Source organism: Eleutherodactylus coqui, chromosome 2 (assembly GCF_035609145.1).
Source record: "Eleutherodactylus coqui strain aEleCoq1 chromosome 2, aEleCoq1.hap1, whole genome shotgun sequence".
Taxonomy (NCBI): Eukaryota; Metazoa; Chordata; class Amphibia; order Anura; family Eleutherodactylidae; genus Eleutherodactylus; species Eleutherodactylus coqui.
The window spans coordinates 328,593,788-328,612,548 of NC_089838.1; the positions used below are offsets into that span (position 1 = coordinate 328,593,788).

Consider the following 18,761-nt stretch of genomic DNA (forward strand, 5'->3'; position numbering starts at 1 on the left):
ATTTGTTTGCGGGTACCTTCACACAAGACAGTAATAGCCCAGATAATTGCTTGAATCTTTTGGATGATAGTTGGCCCGGTTCACCTCCAGTTACTGAACAACGATCATTCCTGTGTAAAATCACGGGAGCAATAGTCATTGACTTTAAATGGGTTGTCCAGAGATAGAGAATCATGGCTGCTTTCTTCTAAATACAGCGCCACACCCATCCATGGGTTGTTTTTGGTGTTGCAGCTCTATTGAAATGAATGGAGCTGAGCTGCAATATCACACACAACCTGCAAATAGTTGTGGTGCTGCTTTTCTAATCCTTAAAACCCTGTTAATAAGTTTTTCTGTGTTGATTAGATTGAAAGCTCCGCTGAAAATGTTAATCCGAGAGAGGGGGAGTTTATTTTTAGGTACTGTATATTGTTTTTTATACTACCCCAATACAACAACTAACTGGAGATGAGCGAGTATACTCGCTAAGGCAGATTACTTGAGCGAGTAGTGCCTTAGCCGAGTATCTCCCCGCTCGTCTCTAAAGATTCGGGGGCCGACGGGGGGCGGGGAGCGGCGGGGAAGAGCGGGGAGGAACGGACCGAATCTTTAGAGACGAGCGGGGAGATACTCCGCTAAGGCACTACTCGCTCGAGTATACTCGCTCATCTCTACAACTAACTAATAAGCACCAGCATCCTCTCATAGTAACCCATGTATAAACTTTACTTTTATTTGAAAGTGATCAGTGTTATATATAGTCAGCAAATATCAGGTTATGACCTGTACAGATCATCGGTGCAAAGGAATGATTCACATAGTCCGCAAGGTTAGTGGGTTGGAGTGAAATACAGAGAAAAACAAAGGCTATACAAAAAGTTGACTAGTTACTGCATACATCAAACCTGTAGACACTTCTTATTACCCAATGTTCAATTCATACGCTGAACCCTGTTATCCTGTAGTACATTCTACTTTGTATAATTAAGGTGCCGGGTGTCTATGTAGATCTCTGCATAGTCTTTGTAATCGCTCTACATGACAATGATTTTTGAGAAGACCACGAATGGCAAGGTAATCAGATAGCAGATCCTTGACCAAATCAAGTAGAGCCTTCCACTTGGCATCCAGAGTTTTATCGTATTTGAGCCATACCATGACGAGTCCCAACTCAATGGTGAAGGCGACTTTGGCTTGGAAGAGTTTAAGGCTTGACTCAAGACAGACAGGGAAGTCATGAACACCATAGTCATCGAGAGACCTGAAGACCCAATCTGAAGACAGGAGAGGAACACTGGTTGTATGGCCACCATGGGTCAACTGGACTATACTCAGTGATCTAATGCGACATATAGAGGTGTTCTACTCTCCATGTTCCAGAACGTGGACTATTAGCAGAATGTGGCATAGTATACTGCTAGTTTTTGGATCTATGGACTGTTTCATTCACAAATCTTGTGCAAAACGTCATTTAATCTTCCCTCTGGGTAGTTGAACGACACAATCAGGATAGACATGTAAGTTCTGCTTTCTGGCTTGTCCTAATCGTAACAGTTTCTGCCTCATGTAATACTTCCTGTGGATTTTTATCCCTATATAAGGAGTCACTACAGAAAGTTCTGCTTTGTTGTTGACTCAGGATTTCTTCAGTGGCTGGTAACATTACAGTCTTTGTTCTTGACATGAAGTGGATTCTGTATCATGATTTAGATTAATTGTTTAGAGCTACAAGGGTTGGGGTTGTTTATCCTCTGCAATGACAAACACAAGGTTTAAGACCTTTTTTAGAGGTGGCCATGTTTTTGCATTCTAAAAATGTTTTGATGCTTAAAACTGCCTCTTAAACCAGGCCTAAGGTGTCTTAATGGCAAGGGTATGGAAAATGTTCCCGGTTTTCCTAATCCCCTACCATCAACACTCTCAGTGAACCTGGAAAAGGCCAAAGTAGGTGAGGAAATGCTCTACTCTCAAGCTAACTTTGGGTAGAGTTTTGATACGAAGTGTATTGCCGGGGCGAAGAACCACAAGCCCCGAAACACTGCAGCTCTTTAGTTTGGGGTTACGGATGCTTGCGGCAGTAGCAGAAAACTCTTGTAAGCTGCGAAATATCAGATTTCCATCTAATAGTAGATCCAACTTAATATAGCTGCTTCGGTCTTCATTAAAGTGTACCTTCGAATGAAGGAGACAAAAGCTTTAAAAGAAAGCATTAATGGGACAATTTAAAGAGGTCAGCAGTGACAGAGTATGACTGAAGAAGTGGTAGAACCAAGAGAATGAAGAAGTCAATGAATTTGAAAATAGCAGTAGGTTGGATATTCTAAGTTGATGGTAGACCAATTTTATATAGGAGACTTGTTGAAGACAGTATGAAAGCACAAAATTACTTGAGATTTAGCATGTGGTCAGGTGAGAAAGATAAAGGTAGGATGATGCTAGATGAAGAAGGTTGATAGTATGTAGGGTATCAATGTAGGCTATCAATCTACATACAAAGTAGATGAAGAAGCTGAGAAGATGATATTGATAAGAAGTTGTGGTAAAATCAAAGCAATTTTACTAGTGTTATGAGGCTTACCAAAATTTGTGACTAGTAGGAGATACCTGATTACTATCCATTTGGGATTGTGGCACTACTTTATACTACCACATATGTTATCCTGGGGTCTTTAGTGAAATGTTAATAAAAACAACCAACTAATGAGTATTTTAGACCAGAAATGTAGGGAATCTTGCCATATACTGATTCTCCTTGTGGATGTCTAGCTAGTAGGGAGTCCTTAGGACAATGCTCCCACAAGATTTCCACAACAGCGTTGACTAGAAATGAGCGTTAAGGCGTCAATAATCTTGTGGTGGATTTAAGAAGAAGGATGAAGGTGGTTTATAGTGGTAGTAATTATGACTAAATATGTGGTAGACCACAAAAGAAGGTGAAACAAGATGAGATAGATGCCCAATTTACTTCATTACAGGGAAAGTGAAGATCAAAGAGATGAGTTCCTTCTCACCTGGCAATACAAATAGAACAGTCCCTTGACATTAACTGTAAACTCCCCCTTTCCATCATCATATTTGACGGGACTGGTAGAGTTTCTTGCTACTTCAGTCCAGTGCAGAATTGTACCATTATCATCTGAAAAAGGAGAAGGTTTAGCATTTATATCGCATAATGGAAAAAGAGGGCAACGCGTCTGTCATTTGGCTTACCTGCATTCATCTGTTGTCCTCCTTTAGGCATTTTAACTGCAAAGCACAAAAGAGACTATTGATGTCCAGCAAGAGTTTGTTAACATCATCTCAAAAACTGGCAAAGACCCATTTACACCTATCCCTTCTGGAAGGGTTTCTGGATCATCAGATCTAAAGCAGTAAAATGTAAATCTAGTGTAGATATGGTGGCCACTTTCCGATACTTGGGTATGACTCTTCGTGTGCTCTCCAAACATCCTGAGTTATATAGTAAAGTCACATTATTATGACTACCTCCTACTTTCGACGTTGGAAGTGACGTATTACGGTCTGGCTCGGTGGGTATATAAGGGGTGCAATAGGCAGTCTGCTCACATATCACTCGTTAGGTAAAGAAGGGGATTTACATGGCATGGCTTTTGACGCACAAGCTCTCCTCGGTGGGTAGAATCCAGGACCTGAATTTCAGAATATTGTCTAGGTGGTACAGAACACCGGGTCGGCTCCAGGGGATATTTCCTCAGATCCCCTCCACTTGTTGAGATGTAATAGCAGCAGAGGCACAATGATAAATATCTGGTGGGGCTGTTCTCATGTGTTGAATCTTTGGAAAGAGATGATAGAGCTCTATAACCATACATGCCACACAGGGACGACCCCTACTCCGGAACTGGCTCTTCTTTCTATGTTTCCCAGTTCGACGAGAGAGGCAAAAAGGAGCCGCCTCTGATTTTTTATTATAGCAGTCAGACGAATTATTCCGAGACTGTGGTGCTCCAGTACTGCCCGGATAATGTGGGTGGAGGAGCTCCACACTCCCATGCATTTTGAGGAGTTGGGGGTAGAGGAACCGGAGGCATGGGAAAAACTACTATACCTGGCAGGCCTGGGCGGCGTTCAGGTGGAAGGTGGATAGAGTCAGGCACCTCCTGAGATGGAGGAAATAGGACTTTGGGGGGCACACCTAGATGATGAAGGGGCCTGGACTTGAACTCCCATCTCCTCCTCACCTGTTCCCTCCCCTCATATCGAACTATGGACGCGACCCTTCCCAGTCTGTGTTTTTGTCTGGTGGTACTTATACGTTTAAGACCCTATCTCGGGTCTACTACCAGAGGAGCAGGCTTGTGGGAGCTTAGTCGGAGGGGGGAATCTACTGGGTGAAAAGGGAAAAATATAGCTATTATTGACTGTATATGAAAGTTCAAACGGATGCCCAAGATGGCACTAACCCAATCCAACACAGTCAGACCTCCCCGCTTGTTTCAATAGGAGTTAAGTTGATCAAGTTTATCTGTAATACGGTGACCTCCGATGGTCGAGTTCTTCTTTCTGAAATACTGCTGAATTTATAGATTGCAATGATTAATCCAGAAAATTCCTTGCCTCATTGAAATAGCCATATTGTGTAAGACTCAAGATTGCCCTTCTCTACCCCCACCCTGCCCAATTTCCTTTATTTTTGTTAATGTAAACTTGTATGTTGGAAAATGTTTAAAAAACTATTTTTAAACTTAAAAGAGTTGCGAACTTCTTGATGATGAACCACAGGGTGGCCGTATTTCTCAGACAGACAGCTCAGTTTGTGAACTGTTCGCATGTATCATAAGCGGACAAACGGCACCATTGGAATTATTGACATAGAAACTGCGGAGCGCCATCCATTGATGTGACAGCTGATTGGCGGCTATGAAGGTGTATGAAGGCTGACCGATATGTTACAGTTGAGACGCTCATCATAGAAAAGGAACCAGGGAGCTACCAGACATGTGTCTAAAACATCAGTTTAGCGAACCCTACTGCGTATGAGGCTCCGAAGCAGACGGATGGTCACTGTACCTACTGTAAACTAACTAAGGTGCATCGGAAAAAATGCTTCATCGAACGGATGGACGTCGGTGTGTCAGGCAAGAAACATCTGAGAACAATCACCGTGCAACCATTGCTGGAAGAACACAAGCCAGTGGCGGTCTGGGGAATGTTTCTGTGGTGTTCTCTGGGCTGATCGTCCATGTGGAAGACACTCTGAACTGATCTGGCTATGAATTCATCCTTGTAAATCACATGCACCCATACATGTTGATTGTCTTCCCTGGGGCAAATGGGATCTTCCAGCCACATAATGTGACATGTCATATGGCTAGAAATGTCTGACAGCGGCTGGGACTTCCAAGTACTTCCCTGGTCCCCCAATTCAACAGACATGAACCTAATTGAGCATCTGTAGGACCACCTTGAGCGTTGTGTTCGCTGTATGAATCCTTCTCCATGTACCCTCCTCTGTTGGATGCAGTCAGCATGGTTCCAGATACCTGAGACAACCAACTAGCACCTTACTGAGTTACTCCCAGCCCGTCCAGCTGCTGTCCGTGCAGCACACGGTGGTTACTCAGAATTTTAGGTGGTGGTCAGAATAATGTGACTTAATTCTGTATTTATGTCATGGGTTCAAGATTATCATCCATGTTGACACAATAGCATTGGTGGCTGTTGCCGCATGCTGCAGACTATTCATTCCACCAAAGTGGAAAGGTCTTCTACTTGGTTGACATGTTTTCAGTGTTGATCTATTGGAGTCGACTGAGCTTACTGTCATGTTACTATCTGGCGATGACGTTTTTCCATCCTCCGGGAAGTATTGATGATTAGACTATAGCTATAAAGTGTTGCTCATCATTAACAACAACACTCAGGCAGTGACAGAGTCAGTTGGTATCAGTCAGTTACTGCAAGTTTGGCTCCAACAAACAGCTGATTTTAAATATGTGGCCAGCGATTGGCAGCTGTAGACAAATGGCCATCCATTTAATGTATGGACAACTGGAGTCCACTGGAGCAGCTCTTCCTTTTGGCCCATATAGGAGGGTTCTGAGTAAGGAACTCCCCTCTATGACATCAAGGCCCCTACCATTGCATATGGACAGAGGTTGTCTTCATGAGAGGCCTAAAATAAAAATTTCACTTTTATTACCTTCATAATGCGCCGCCGTGACTGTTGTAGATCTACGATTATTTTGTCTGTTCCTTCTGTTTCCATTGGCTGGAAAAGAAATAGGAATAGTTAGAAGATAATCTCACATTATAATATCCAAAAAGTTTCTTTTATCCTTAAGCCGAGCCATTTCACTTTTAGAGTTGGACATGTTTTAAGTACACACTATAATGAAGCTCAACATTTTGGGCAATTTGTTGTAATACTTTTTGGAAACGTACAGCAAGGGACAAATATTTGGACAACTTTCAGTGAAACTCAACTATTTGGGTAACTGGCAGTGATGCTAAACCTTCTGGGTAACCTACAGTGAAGCTTCACCTTTTGGGCAAAAAAATCTTAAAGTGAACCCTACAGGAGCAGAGCAGTGAATCACAGCAATTTCCATATATAATGTTCCTCTTGAAAGCAAAACCTCCTATAAAATCTCCCATGCCGCGTGGAAATATCTGCGGTCCAGTGGGCTGGCCCGGACCGTCTCTTCTGCTTGGAGTTTTTGGCATAAGCCCGCCACCTTGGCTGCTGACTACCATGTCATCCATGGAGCGTTTTGATTTCTCATACATGCGCTGGAAGTTTGCGGACCGGCGCCCAGACGGGAACAACCAATCTGCTCTCAAAAGGTACCCTTGATCTGCACATGTGCCGCTACGCAAACTTCCCATAGAAAACGTCTATGCAAGAAATACACATGAAACAAAGTTATATATGTAGATTGCTGTAATTCCCTGGTCTGCTCCTGTAATTAGTTTAGTAGGGTGGAAACCACTGTCAGGTTCCCTTTAATGTTTAGGGTAACTTATCGTAAAGTTTCACTTTCTGGACCGCTTAGGCTGGGTTTACACCGGACGGAATTGCCGCAGATTTTCTGAGCGGCCATTCCGCCTGTGGCTTCTAATCCTGGGATTAGCCAGCCATGTGGACAAGATTTCACAAATCCTAGCGGGAACGGACATGTGGTGCGGAATTCAATTCTGCGTTGTTCATCTATGTTCCACTATTGTGTGGTATCACCTGAACGCCTGTGACGTCTCCGATCTTCTGTCAGCTTCTGATAAAGGAGTTGATGTTTTTCCCAAATATTCTGGTAATAGATCTAAAAAAAATATGTGGTTGAGTATTAGATTGGACACCATGCCAAGGCCCATGACTGTGGAGTCCATCTTGGATCATTATAGCTTAAGTAGATCAAGGATCTTGTAATGCTCCCAATGTTTGCCAGCAGAAGGAGACCAACACCAATGGGTGGGCCAGGAACCCAGTGAGATAATGCACAGCCATACAGTATACAAGACTACTTTTCTATATGAAGGTCGACATAAATCCAATGGGACATGGAAGATCATGGTAAGAACAAGAGGAAAAAGGATGTGGATGAAAAGTAAGGGAAGGATTCCCATAGACATAAGGTACCTTTATTAACACTGGAATCAGCGAATTTGGGTGACAGTCACATGTTCAAGCAGCCGCCGACGGCACTGAGCAAGAAATCACTCATCAGAAATGCTTGATTTTTAGCAGAACTTAAAACCAAGCGACTTTCGGCCTGTGTAAACAGGCAGTCGTTCAACTGTGAATGTAGGTGGGCTGGAACGATCCCTGGCACGCTCCACCACTATTTACAAAAGTACTATCGCTCCTGTGTAGAGCAAAGGAGTAATAGTGGGTGGGAAGGCCGTCAGGTGCTTATGCACCCAATAGTGGTCCCATGTAGAGGTATCGTTAGTGTTAATGAAGATAAGAACTAAAATTAGAGGAGACAGAAGATGGAGGAATTGAGAAAGATGATCCAAGATGATGAGATCTCCAAGAGCCTTGGGAATTGCTATAGATCACAAAAACAAGGCTACACCTGTCATAGCAGCTATGATACAGTCAGATATAGCTAAAACATCCTCCTCTAAGTGAAACACAATGTAGACCCACAGGTAAATGAGGGCCACCAAAGTAGTGGACCGACAATGGAGGCTGTTGGTTAAGAGAAGATTTTGTACAACATGGACACATAAACGATGGTGGTTTCATTCTATGGATCGGCTTATATTTGGCAATTAAGCCGAAGTGCTTTAATGTTGACCACTGCATCTTCATAAGGTGAAGACCAGCAGACATCCTGTTAGGTCATATACGGGAGGGGGTGGGGTGCTGATAAGTGCTTGGCATTGTGATCTTCATGTGTTCTGACATCACTGACCGTTATATCATTAGCAAGCTTAATCTTTGCAATACTTTGTGAGCAAACTTTGGCCTGATCTCATATGTCATCCTTATGTTATGTAGGTCTGAAGACAACATGGTGGCGTCTGCAGCAGACTTCACTGCTAAGGACAGCAGAGCAGTGAGGAGGTTCCCGTTTCTGAAAGGGATGTCGGCCAAAGTCATGTAAGGTGACATGGTGCAAATATTAGGCAATAAGTGTTCTTCCTACTAAATGGTGAACAATTGGATTGCTAAATTTAAAAACGGCCTTTTCAACAGAAACGATTAAGACGCCCCATCCTCCATCCGTGACTTGATTCTCGAAAGTTTCTGCTAAGATGATGGCCGAGGCTCTAAACATTGCCAGAGAAAGAGTTGAGTCCGTAATTAACGATCATCTGGGTATGAGGAAGGTGTCTGCCAAGTGGGTCCCGAAATCAGAAGTGCACACCTACTGGGGAATTCTGCAGTGCTTTCGGCAGGATGCTGATGCTTTCCAGTGACGATGGGTGAGAACTGGATTTTTATGTATGATCCTGAGTCAAAAGACCAGCAAAAAGAATAGAGACACAATGGTTCCCCACTTCTAAATAACGTCTAAAAGACTCAGAAAGTAGATCCAAGGTGTCGTGTTCTTGCCCAACAATGGCTCATCCCACACAGCGGCCATCACCTACAGCAACCTGGGCATCAAGATGCTCGATCATCCTCCTCATTCACCCGATCCGGCCCCCTCGTACTATCACCTGTTTTATAATTTGAAGATCAGAAACGCTATCTTTTCTCCTTTGGGAGAGCACCTAGACGGTGAGTGAGGAGACTCAAAAGGCCATTTATGCTCCTCTAGGTAATATGCAAATAAGGGAGATGGAATCATTATTCCATCTCCCTTATTTGCTAATGTGAAGAATCACCTCAGGGAAACCAAGTTTGTCTTCATTTCTGATGCAATTGTTGATCGAATTCCTGCAGTCTGGTTTGCCGCCCAACGAAAGGCCTTCTATCTGGGTGGGTTGAAGACGTTCCAACGCCGCAGTCAGAAGTGCATTGATAGCCGATGGGACGGCGTAGAATGACTCTGAAATATCATTATTCTGGGTCAGTTTTCTGTGATCAGATCCAAAAACTTATCAGCACCCCTCGTATTATTCAATGACAAGTTAGTATGAACTAAAACATCTACAAAATCAATAAACAGTGGTACAGCAACGTAGCAGCTAGAAGCCCAGTACCCCGAGTATTATGTGGCACTGCCGTCACACCTGGAGGTAAGGGAAGAATGTAGCAGCTAGAAGCCCAGTACCCCGAGTATTATGTGGCACTGCCGTCACACCCGGAGGTAAGGGAAGAATGTAGCAGCTAGAAGCCCAGGACCCCGAGTATTATGTGGCACTGCCGTCACACCTGGAGGTAAGGGAAGAATGTAGCAGCTAGAAGCCCAGGACCCCGAGTATTATGTGGCACTGCCGTCACACCTGGAGGTAAGGGAAGAATGTAGCAGCTAGAAGCCCAGGACCCCGAGTATTATGTGGCACTGCCGTCACACCTGGAGGTAAGGGAAGAATGTAGCAGCTAGAAGCCCAGGACCCCGAGTATTATGTGGCACTGCCGTCACACGTAGAGGCAAGGGAAGAATGGGACTCTCTTACCTGGGTATCAGCACTGGGCTCCTGCAATGGATGCACCTGAAGTACAAACAAGTATGATGTAAGAATAAAATGGGTATTGAGACTGGCATCATGTCTTATACTCCGGTCATCTGCAGAGTTACGTTTAACCCTTTCCCAACGGTAAGTTTATGTCGCTGCTGCCTGGGTTCTCCGCACAGCAGCAACATAAATCTATGTCACCTGCTCCGCTCATGATTGTGGCTTCCCGCAGTGGGTAGAACACCCACTGAATTAGTAACACCCTGTTTGGGTGCTATCATCGGGAGCTGATTGGTTCAGGTCCCGATGACGTCATCACTGACACTCGGTCACAGAACTATAGTATACAGATTTTCCTAGCATGTCAGTGCTGCATCAGTGTGAGGTCAGAGGAGAGATAAGGAGAATATAGCATGTAAGACCCATGCGTTAACCCCTTCCACACCTTAACCCCACATTAAACTCCTCCTACTACGATCACCTGTACTATTTATAGGGTTAATGTTTAACAGAACATCTAGAAATACATTAAATTCTTAAGGGTATGTTCACAGATCCGCAGCATTTGGTGCAGATTTTGGCCTGGATCTTAGCGGATTTAACCCATTCAAATGTCTGGGTGAGGTCTGTTGCGGATCCAGGTCAAAATCTGCGTAAGAGTCCATAGCAGTGGTGTGATGTGGAATTTGATGGGGATTTTCCTCAATGTATGCTTACTGTAGTTTATTACATAAATTAATTATTACATGAAGTTAAGGGGTTAATCATCAGTACCATGTATATACATTAAGAATTATACATTTAATATAAATTAAAATTAAAAACTATATATGTCAAAAATTAATTATAACTTAAGCCTCCTAAATTACCCAGAATCGTGAAAAACTTTTCAATGTGCCTCAATAATAAAGTAAATAAGTGAAAATATATATCTGAGGATAGGCCATCAATAGCAGATTGGCAGGAATCCAGCTGTCAGGATCCCCACTGATCAGCTGTTTGGACTCATGCACTGAGCCGATTTCTCCAGGAAGTAGACAGCTCCATTCCTACTGCAGTGGCCAGGCTTGGTATTGCAGGCGCAGCTATCATTGAAACGAATAAGAACTTATGCCTGTAATACCAAGTCTGGCCACTGTAGTAGGAATGGAGCTGTCTACTTCCTGCAGAAATTAATTCAGTCATAGGTGTACCGTAAGGGGTCACTGGGGTCAAGGTGGCGACCCGGCCCCTGCGCTCAGGGGGCCCCAAGGCCGCTCTCCGCCATACACATATGCATATGCAGTGCATTAATGGCTGGCCACTCTATCTGCAGCAAGGTTCCGATCATGGGGCAGGCAGTGCGGCCAGCCTGAGAAGAACTAGAGAAGAGCAGCGTGGGAGGAGGAGGGAGGCAGTCCCATGGGCGGTAGGGCACAGCGATGATGTCAACATGTCCTCCCCCTGCTCCTGCTGAACGGCATCTACTGCATCTGCCTGTGCTGCTGCTGCTATCAAGGGAGAATTGGTCTGGGCCCCGGGGTATGTGTATATGTGTGTCTGTATATGTGTATATAGTGTGTGTATATATCTGTGTATAGTGTGTGTATATATACTGTGTATATAGTGTGTGTGTGTATATACAGCATATATAGTAAGTGTATATACTGTATATATAGTGTGTGTAAATATACTGTGTATATATTGTGTATATATACTGTGAATATATTGTGTGTGTATATACTGTGTAAATATTGTGTATACATACTGTGTATATAGTGTGTATATAGTGTGTGTATATACTGTGTATATAGTGTGTGTATACATACTGTGTATATACTGAGTATAGAGTGTATGTATATACTGTGTATATATTGTGTGTAAATACTGTGTATATAGTGTGTGTGTATATATATTGTGTATATAGTGAGTGTATATACTGTGTATATAGTGTGTGTGTATATACTGTGTTTATACGGAGTGTGTATACTGTGTATATATTGTATGTATATACTGTGTATATAGGGTGTATATATTGTGTATATAGTGAGTGTATATACTGTGTATATAGTTTGTGTATATACTGTGTATATATTGTGTGTATATAGTGAGTGTATATACTGTGTGTATATTGTATGTATATACTGTGTATATAGTGTGTGTATATAGCGTGTGTAAATACGTTGTATATAGTGTGTGTGTATATATTGTGTGTACATACTGTGTGTAGTGTGTGTATATATTGTGTATATACTGTGTATATATTGTGTGTAGTGTGTGTATATATTATGTATATAGTGAGTGTATATATTGTGTATATATTGTGTGTATATACTGTGTATATAGTGTGTGTTTATTCTGTGTATATAGTGAGTGTACATACTGTGTATATAGTGTGTGTATATATACTGTGTATATAGTAAGTGTATATACTGTGCGTGTATATGCTGTGTATATAGTGTGTGTGTATATAGTGTGTGTATATACTGTGTGTGTATATAGTGTGTGTATATACTGTGTATATAGTGTGTGTGTATATAGTGAGTGTATATACTGTGTATATATTGTGTGTATATACCGTGTATATAGTGTGTGTGTATATATTGTGTATATAATGTGTGTATATACTGTGTAAATAGTGTGTGTATGTATATCTTTTTTATATCTATGTCATATTTATCTCGCTATCTATTTCACTATCTATCTATCTCATATCTATCTATCTCACATCTATGTCATCTATCTATCTATCTATCTATCTATCTATCTCTCATATCTATCTATCTCACATCTATGTCATCTATCTCCTATCTATCTATCTATCTATCTCATATCTATCTATCTATCTCCTATCTATCTATCTATCTATCTATCTATCTATCTATCTATCTATCTATCTATCTCATATCTATCTATCTATCTATCCCATATCTATCCCATATCTATCTATCTATCTATCTATCTATCTATCTATCTATCTATCTATCTATCTATCTATCCCATATCTATCTATCTATCTCATATCTATCTATCTATCTATCTATCTATCTATCTATCTATCTATCTATCTATCTCATATCTATCTATCTCATATCTATCTATCTATCTATCTCATATCTATCTATTTCCTATCTATCTATCTATCTCATATCTATCTATCTATCTCCTATCTATCTATCTCTTATCTATCTATCTCATATCTATCTATCATCTATGTATCTATCTATCTATCTCATATCTATCTCTTATCTATCTATCTCATATTTATCTATCCCATATCTATCTATTTCATATCTATCTCCTATCTATCTATCTATCTCCTATCTATCTATCTCTCATATCTATCTATCTATCTCATATCTATCTATCTCTTATCTATCTATCTCATATCTATCTATCTATCTCATATCTATCTATCTCCTATCTATCTCCTATCTATCTATCTCCTATCTATCTATCTCATATCTATCTATCTATCTATCTATCTCATATCTATCTATCTCATATCTATCTCATATCTATCTATCTATCTATCTATCTATCTATCTATCTCCTATCTATATCTATCTATCTATCTATCTCATATCTATCTATCTATCTATCTATCTATCTATCTATCTCCTATCTATATCTATCTATCTATCTATCTATCTATCTATCTATCTATCTATCTATCTATCTATCTATCTCCTATCTATCTATCTCATATCTATCTATCTATCTATCTATCTATCTATCTATCTATCTATCTATCTCATATCTATCTATCTATCTCCTATCTATATCTATCTATCTATCTATCTATCTATCTATCTATCTATCTCCTATCTATCTATCTATCTATCTATCTATCTATCTATCTATCTATCTATCTATCTATCTATCTATCTATCTATCTATCTATCTATCTATCTATCTATCTATCTATCTATCTCCTATCTATCTATCTCATATCTTCCTATCTATCTCTTATCTATCTATCATCTATGTATCTCTCTCTCTGGTATAAGTTATATCTCTCTCTGTATTTACTGTATATATTTTCACTCTTTAGGCCTCATGTCCACGGGCTAAATATGATTTAAGATCCGCAGCGGATCACCCGCATGCGGATCCGCATCCCATAGGGATGCATTGACCACCCGCAGGTAGATAAATACCCGCGAATGGTCAATAAAAGTGATTAAAAAAAAATGCAGCATGAAAAAATCTGGACCATGCTCCATTTTCGTGCGGGTCTCCCGCGGGGACGGCTCCCGCGGGCTTCTATTGAAGCCTATGGAAGCAGTCCGGATCCGCGGGAGACAAAAATCAGAATATACTCACCTGCTCCGGATCTTCCCTTCGCCGCGGCTTCATCTTCTCTCCGTCGCGGCCAGATCTTTTTTCTTCGGGCCGGCGCATGCGAGCGGCACGCAACCAACGTGCCGTGCACATCCACCGGGCCGAAGAAAGAAGATCCGGCCGCGACGGAGAGAAGATGAAGCCGCGACGAAGGGAAGATCCGGAGCGTGCGAGAGGTGAGTTAATTCTTATTTTCAGCGCTCATGTCCGTGGGGCAGGAGGGACCCGCTACGGATTCTCCATGAAGAATCCGTAGCGGGCCTGATTTTCCCCGTGGACATGAGGCCTTACACACAATTAAAATACGCACCAGAAACACATGTGGTTATCAATAGTGTTTGCAGCTCCTTAATAACGTTCGTGGTCTTTAAATACCACATGCAGGTTTTTTATGTATTTTTCTTAATTGTGGTTCTAAAGTACAACAAAAACATGAGTACCCCTTAAGGCTGGGTTCCCGCGGGACGGGTTCCCGACAGAAATCCCGTGGTTTGGCCGCAGTGAAAAATCGCGAGATTTCCACCAGGAGAACCGCTGCTTCAAAACCTGCGGTGCTTTTGAAGCGGCCCGGCCGCTCGCTCTTCCGCTGCGGCCGGCGCTCTCATAGAGGAGAGTGCGGCCGCAGCGCAAGAAAAAAAGCCGGCTTCTGCTGGCTTAACCGCAGCGGATTTGCCGTCCCGTGTGGCCGAGATTTCTGAGAATTCTCGTCCACATGGCTGGCTAATCCCGGGATCAGCGGCCGCATGTGGATTTGCCACGGCGAAATTCCGCACAAATCTGCCCTGTGTGAACCCAGCCTTAGGCCACGGTCACACGGGACCGAAATTCCGCGGAAATCTCGTGGAATGGCCACACGGCAGTACTATGAGATTTCTACGGCAGAAATGCAGCTGTATAACTCACGCCGTCCGGCGCGGGTTTTGAAGTGGCTTCGCCGTCTGTATTCGGCTGCGCCCATCTCTCCGTATAGTGAGGAGAGAGGCCAACGCGGAAACGGCGATACAATTGACCTGCCACGGCTTTGATTTCCACACGACATGACAATTTCAGCGCGGTTCGTCTGTGACGGACTGGCCGCAGCGTGTGAACGAGATTTTTGCAAATCCTGTCCACTTTGCTGCTTTGCCCCGGGATAACAATTGCAGGCGTAGTTTTCGTCCTAAGGCCGCGCCGCTCTCACATGTGCGTTCAGAGAACGCAGCTTGTAATCGGGGCATTTTTATCAGAATTTCGAGCAGCGTTTTTGAACACATGGTACAGAGTTTGCAGCGCTTTTTAATGCACCCCATCATTGTGATGGGCGAGGAGGTAAAAAAACTGCAAAAATAGAGCAGGCAGCTCTCGAAAATCGCGGCGTTAGGAACACCACGTTCAAATGCAGGTTTGGGTAACCCCAGTAGATCATTAGAACTGTCTGTATATGTCCTATTATATAGATCCTGAACCAGCAGGGGCTGCAGTGGGATGGGAAGTTCTACCTGCTAGAGGCTGGTAGGAAACTATCATGGTAACTACCTGTAGTCATCAGTAGGGGGCGCTCAATGCTTGTGGGTTGCAATGTGACATCATTGACAATCATGGCAATGTCACATGACCCAAGTCACTGATTAGTCCTACAGCGGCCACAAAGTCCAATACTAGTTGTATAAATCCATGCACACTCATCTGCATGCAGCTCTGGAAGTGACTAGAGTATAAGACAACGTAACATGAGTACAAGAGGACGGCAAGCATGTAACATGCTCCACAGGGGTGGGCTGATGGGAAAATGATATTCCCTGTGAAACTGCATTATAAGTATTCTTAAAGGAACGCTGCAGGCTGACGGTGCCAGGCCTGTGAGGGCGCAGCATGACGCAAGGGCGCTGTCACTGGTTGAACCTCTCTGATGAGGCGTCTATGTTCTGCGCAGTGCGGATGCCACACGCCATGGCCTGTTACTGTAATATCACGCTACAGTCAGTACGCTGACATGTAACGGCTGTCAGTGGAGGGTTTTCGCTGGGATAGGAATGCACCGCCGACTGCCGTGCCAACTCCATAACTCCGATGCCGGACCAACTATACAGAGTAATGGCGTCGCGAGAACCGTCACCATAGAAAGGAATCAGACACTGAGCCGGTGTATCTAAACCTATCATGTGTGATAAAGTCTGCCAAGATGATGTATCTAATACTACCATGTGATACAGTTGAATAATCTGTGTATCTAAGCCTTTGTGATAATATCTGCTGAGCCTCTGTATCTCAGCCTCTCATGTATGATCCTGTGTGCCGAGCTGTGTATCTAACCTTATATTGTGTGATACTCTTAGTTGAGTCAATGTATCTAATCCTATCACCTGTAATAGTGTTTGCAAAGCTTCTGTATCTAAGCCTGTCAAGTGTGATACTGTCTGCTCAGCTGCTGCATCTCAGCCTATCATGTTATATCATCTGCTTAGCATGCATGATTCTGTATGCTGAGCTTCTGTATCTAAGTTTATCATGTGTGATACTGCCTGCTGAGCTAAGCTACAGGGTATGATACTGTTCACTGAACCTGTGTATCTAAGCCTGTAATGTGCGATACACTGCAGTATTACATGCAGTGTACACTTATTAGTTATCGCCTCCAGCAGAGACCCCGACCGAACACATTGTGTCCACAGACCGGTTCAGTATATAACGGCCACTTACCCGCTGCTGCTGTGCCGGTCCTTGGCACACGTTTCGGCCCCAGGAGGTGGTAGTCAGTAGCAAATTCAAAGATGCCAGGACAAGAGAAGTGCCCCCTAGTGCCAGCGCCAAGAGTAGCAGCGGAAGCAGAGCACCTCTGCCTGGTCCTTTCTTACTCCAGCGAGACATTGAGGTCGCTCCTTCCCTTCTAACTCATTCTAGGGTCCCGCCGCCCGCATCCACCTCCCGTTGCCAAAAATACAAATATCCTCTCTAAAAGACCACGCCGGACGCTGAACTCTACATTTCTCCAGAGACACAGCCGAATTCTAAGAAAAACATTCAAAAGAACGTTTTCAAAAAATTTTAAAAAAAAATGTAAAAAGAGAAGTATTCCTGGAGAATTCGAAGCGTTTCCCCCTCGGATCTAGAGAATGAATAAAACCTGCTGAAGACCAGACTCTATCCACCCAAATGATGAAGACTGGGGGCTATGTCTTAAAAAAGCCCCCCCAAAAGTTGGCCTTCCCGAAAAAAAGTTCAGCAGAAGAAACTTTAAAAAAAATTGGAGACGCTCAGAAAGTTCCTTCTAGCCGTGAAAGGTCAAGACGATGAGTGGATGTTGACCGTAGAGCAGCCATGTTGTATCGCCTCGCTCGTACTGTCACAGACAATGGAGGGTTACGGGGATATTCGGAAGCCCCCAGAAGGCCACTGAGAAGAGTCGTCTACTGTAAAAGAGTGATGATGATGGAGAAGATCCTGCTGAAGGATGGCCTCTCAAGGAAGTGACAGGCAACTTGAGGTGGACGAGGCTTGAACTTCTGGAGAAGAAGGGAGACTTGAGTGGGTACTCTGAGGAGTTGTGCTCAGCTGGTCGGCTCAGCTCTCATGTTTTTCTTGTCTCTGGATGAGCTCCAGAAAAGAAGAAAAAAAATAAAGAATGACAGGAAATAGAAGGAAGGAAGGAGGAGCGAGAGGGGCTGACGGCCAGAGCCTGCCTGACAGGAGGAGGGGGGGAGTAACGACAGCCAGGAGTAACGGACTGAGGAAGAAAAGGACAGTGACCAACAAGATGGATGGAGATGATAATAAGACAGGACATAATAGTAGCAGTAGTCGTAGTAATAGTAGTTGTTGTAGTCATAGTAGTATTAGTCGCAGTAGTCGTCGTAGTATCAATAGTCATAGTATTAGTGGTAGTCATAGTAGTAGTATTAGTAGTAGTAGTATTAGTAGTAGTAGTATTAGTAGTAGTAGTATTAGTAGTAGTAGTCATAGTAGTATTATTAGTAGTATTAGCATTAGTAGTAGTAGTCGTAGTATTCGTAGTAGTCATAGTAGTATTCATAGTAGTGTGTGAGAGCTTCTTAGAGAATGTAGAGACAAGTGCCTGTGTGGTCCCATCACACTTGGCGGCTGCAGGATCGCCTGTCTGGGCCAGCACTGCTCAACGGGGTAGAGAGATGGTAAAGGACGCACGAGAGGACCGGGGACAACTCCAGGACTAGCGGAGATCTAGGGGCATCACTGCGGGTGCAGCATTCACAAGGCCAGTGATAGATGGGGAAAGTTACACTGAGCATGTAAAACTGTGCAGTGTGTATAAGAGAAGCGGTGCTGTGCAGTGTATATATAGGAGACGCAGTACTGTGCAGTGTATATATAGGAGACGCAGTACTGTGCAGTGTATATATGAGAAGCGGTACTGCGCAGTGTATACACAGGAGAAGCAGTACTGTGCAGCGTGTGTGTGTGTGTGTATA

At 43.1% G+C, this 18,761-nt stretch overlaps 1 protein-coding gene across 1 annotated transcript; it reads right to left on the minus strand.

Moving 5' to 3' along the window:
• Positions 1-699: 699 nt before the first annotated feature.
• TNFSF12 (TNF superfamily member 12) lies at positions 700-17,930 on the minus strand. Its single transcript, XM_066593830.1, has 7 exons — positions 17,017-17,930; positions 10,015-10,050; positions 7,181-7,262; positions 6,146-6,214; positions 3,193-3,228; positions 2,994-3,118; positions 700-2,154 (listed from the first exon to the last, which is right to left on the minus strand). Exons 1-7 carry the CDS (start codon positions 17,182-17,184, stop codon positions 1,903-1,905), a joined length of 768 nt encoding a protein of 255 aa, XP_066449927.1. The 5' UTR covers positions 17,185-17,930; the 3' UTR covers positions 700-1,902.
• Positions 17,931-18,761: the final 831 nt, after the last annotated feature.

Bases quoted from the DNA above. Each gene is read 5' to 3' on its own strand.
- TNFSF12 (XM_066593830.1), bottom strand. From the start codon at position 17,184: ATGTCTCGCTGGAGTAAGAAAGGACCAGGCAGAGGTGCTCTGCTTCCG. The intron at 3,119-3,192 runs GTAAGCCAAATG...CTCCTTTTTCAG, and splicing joins AGGACAACAGATGAATGCAG to ATGATAATGGTACAATTCTG. The intron at 2,155-2,993 runs GTGAGAAGGAAC...CTTCATTCGAAG, and splicing joins TGTTCTATTTGTATTGCCAG to GTACACTTTAATGAAGACCG.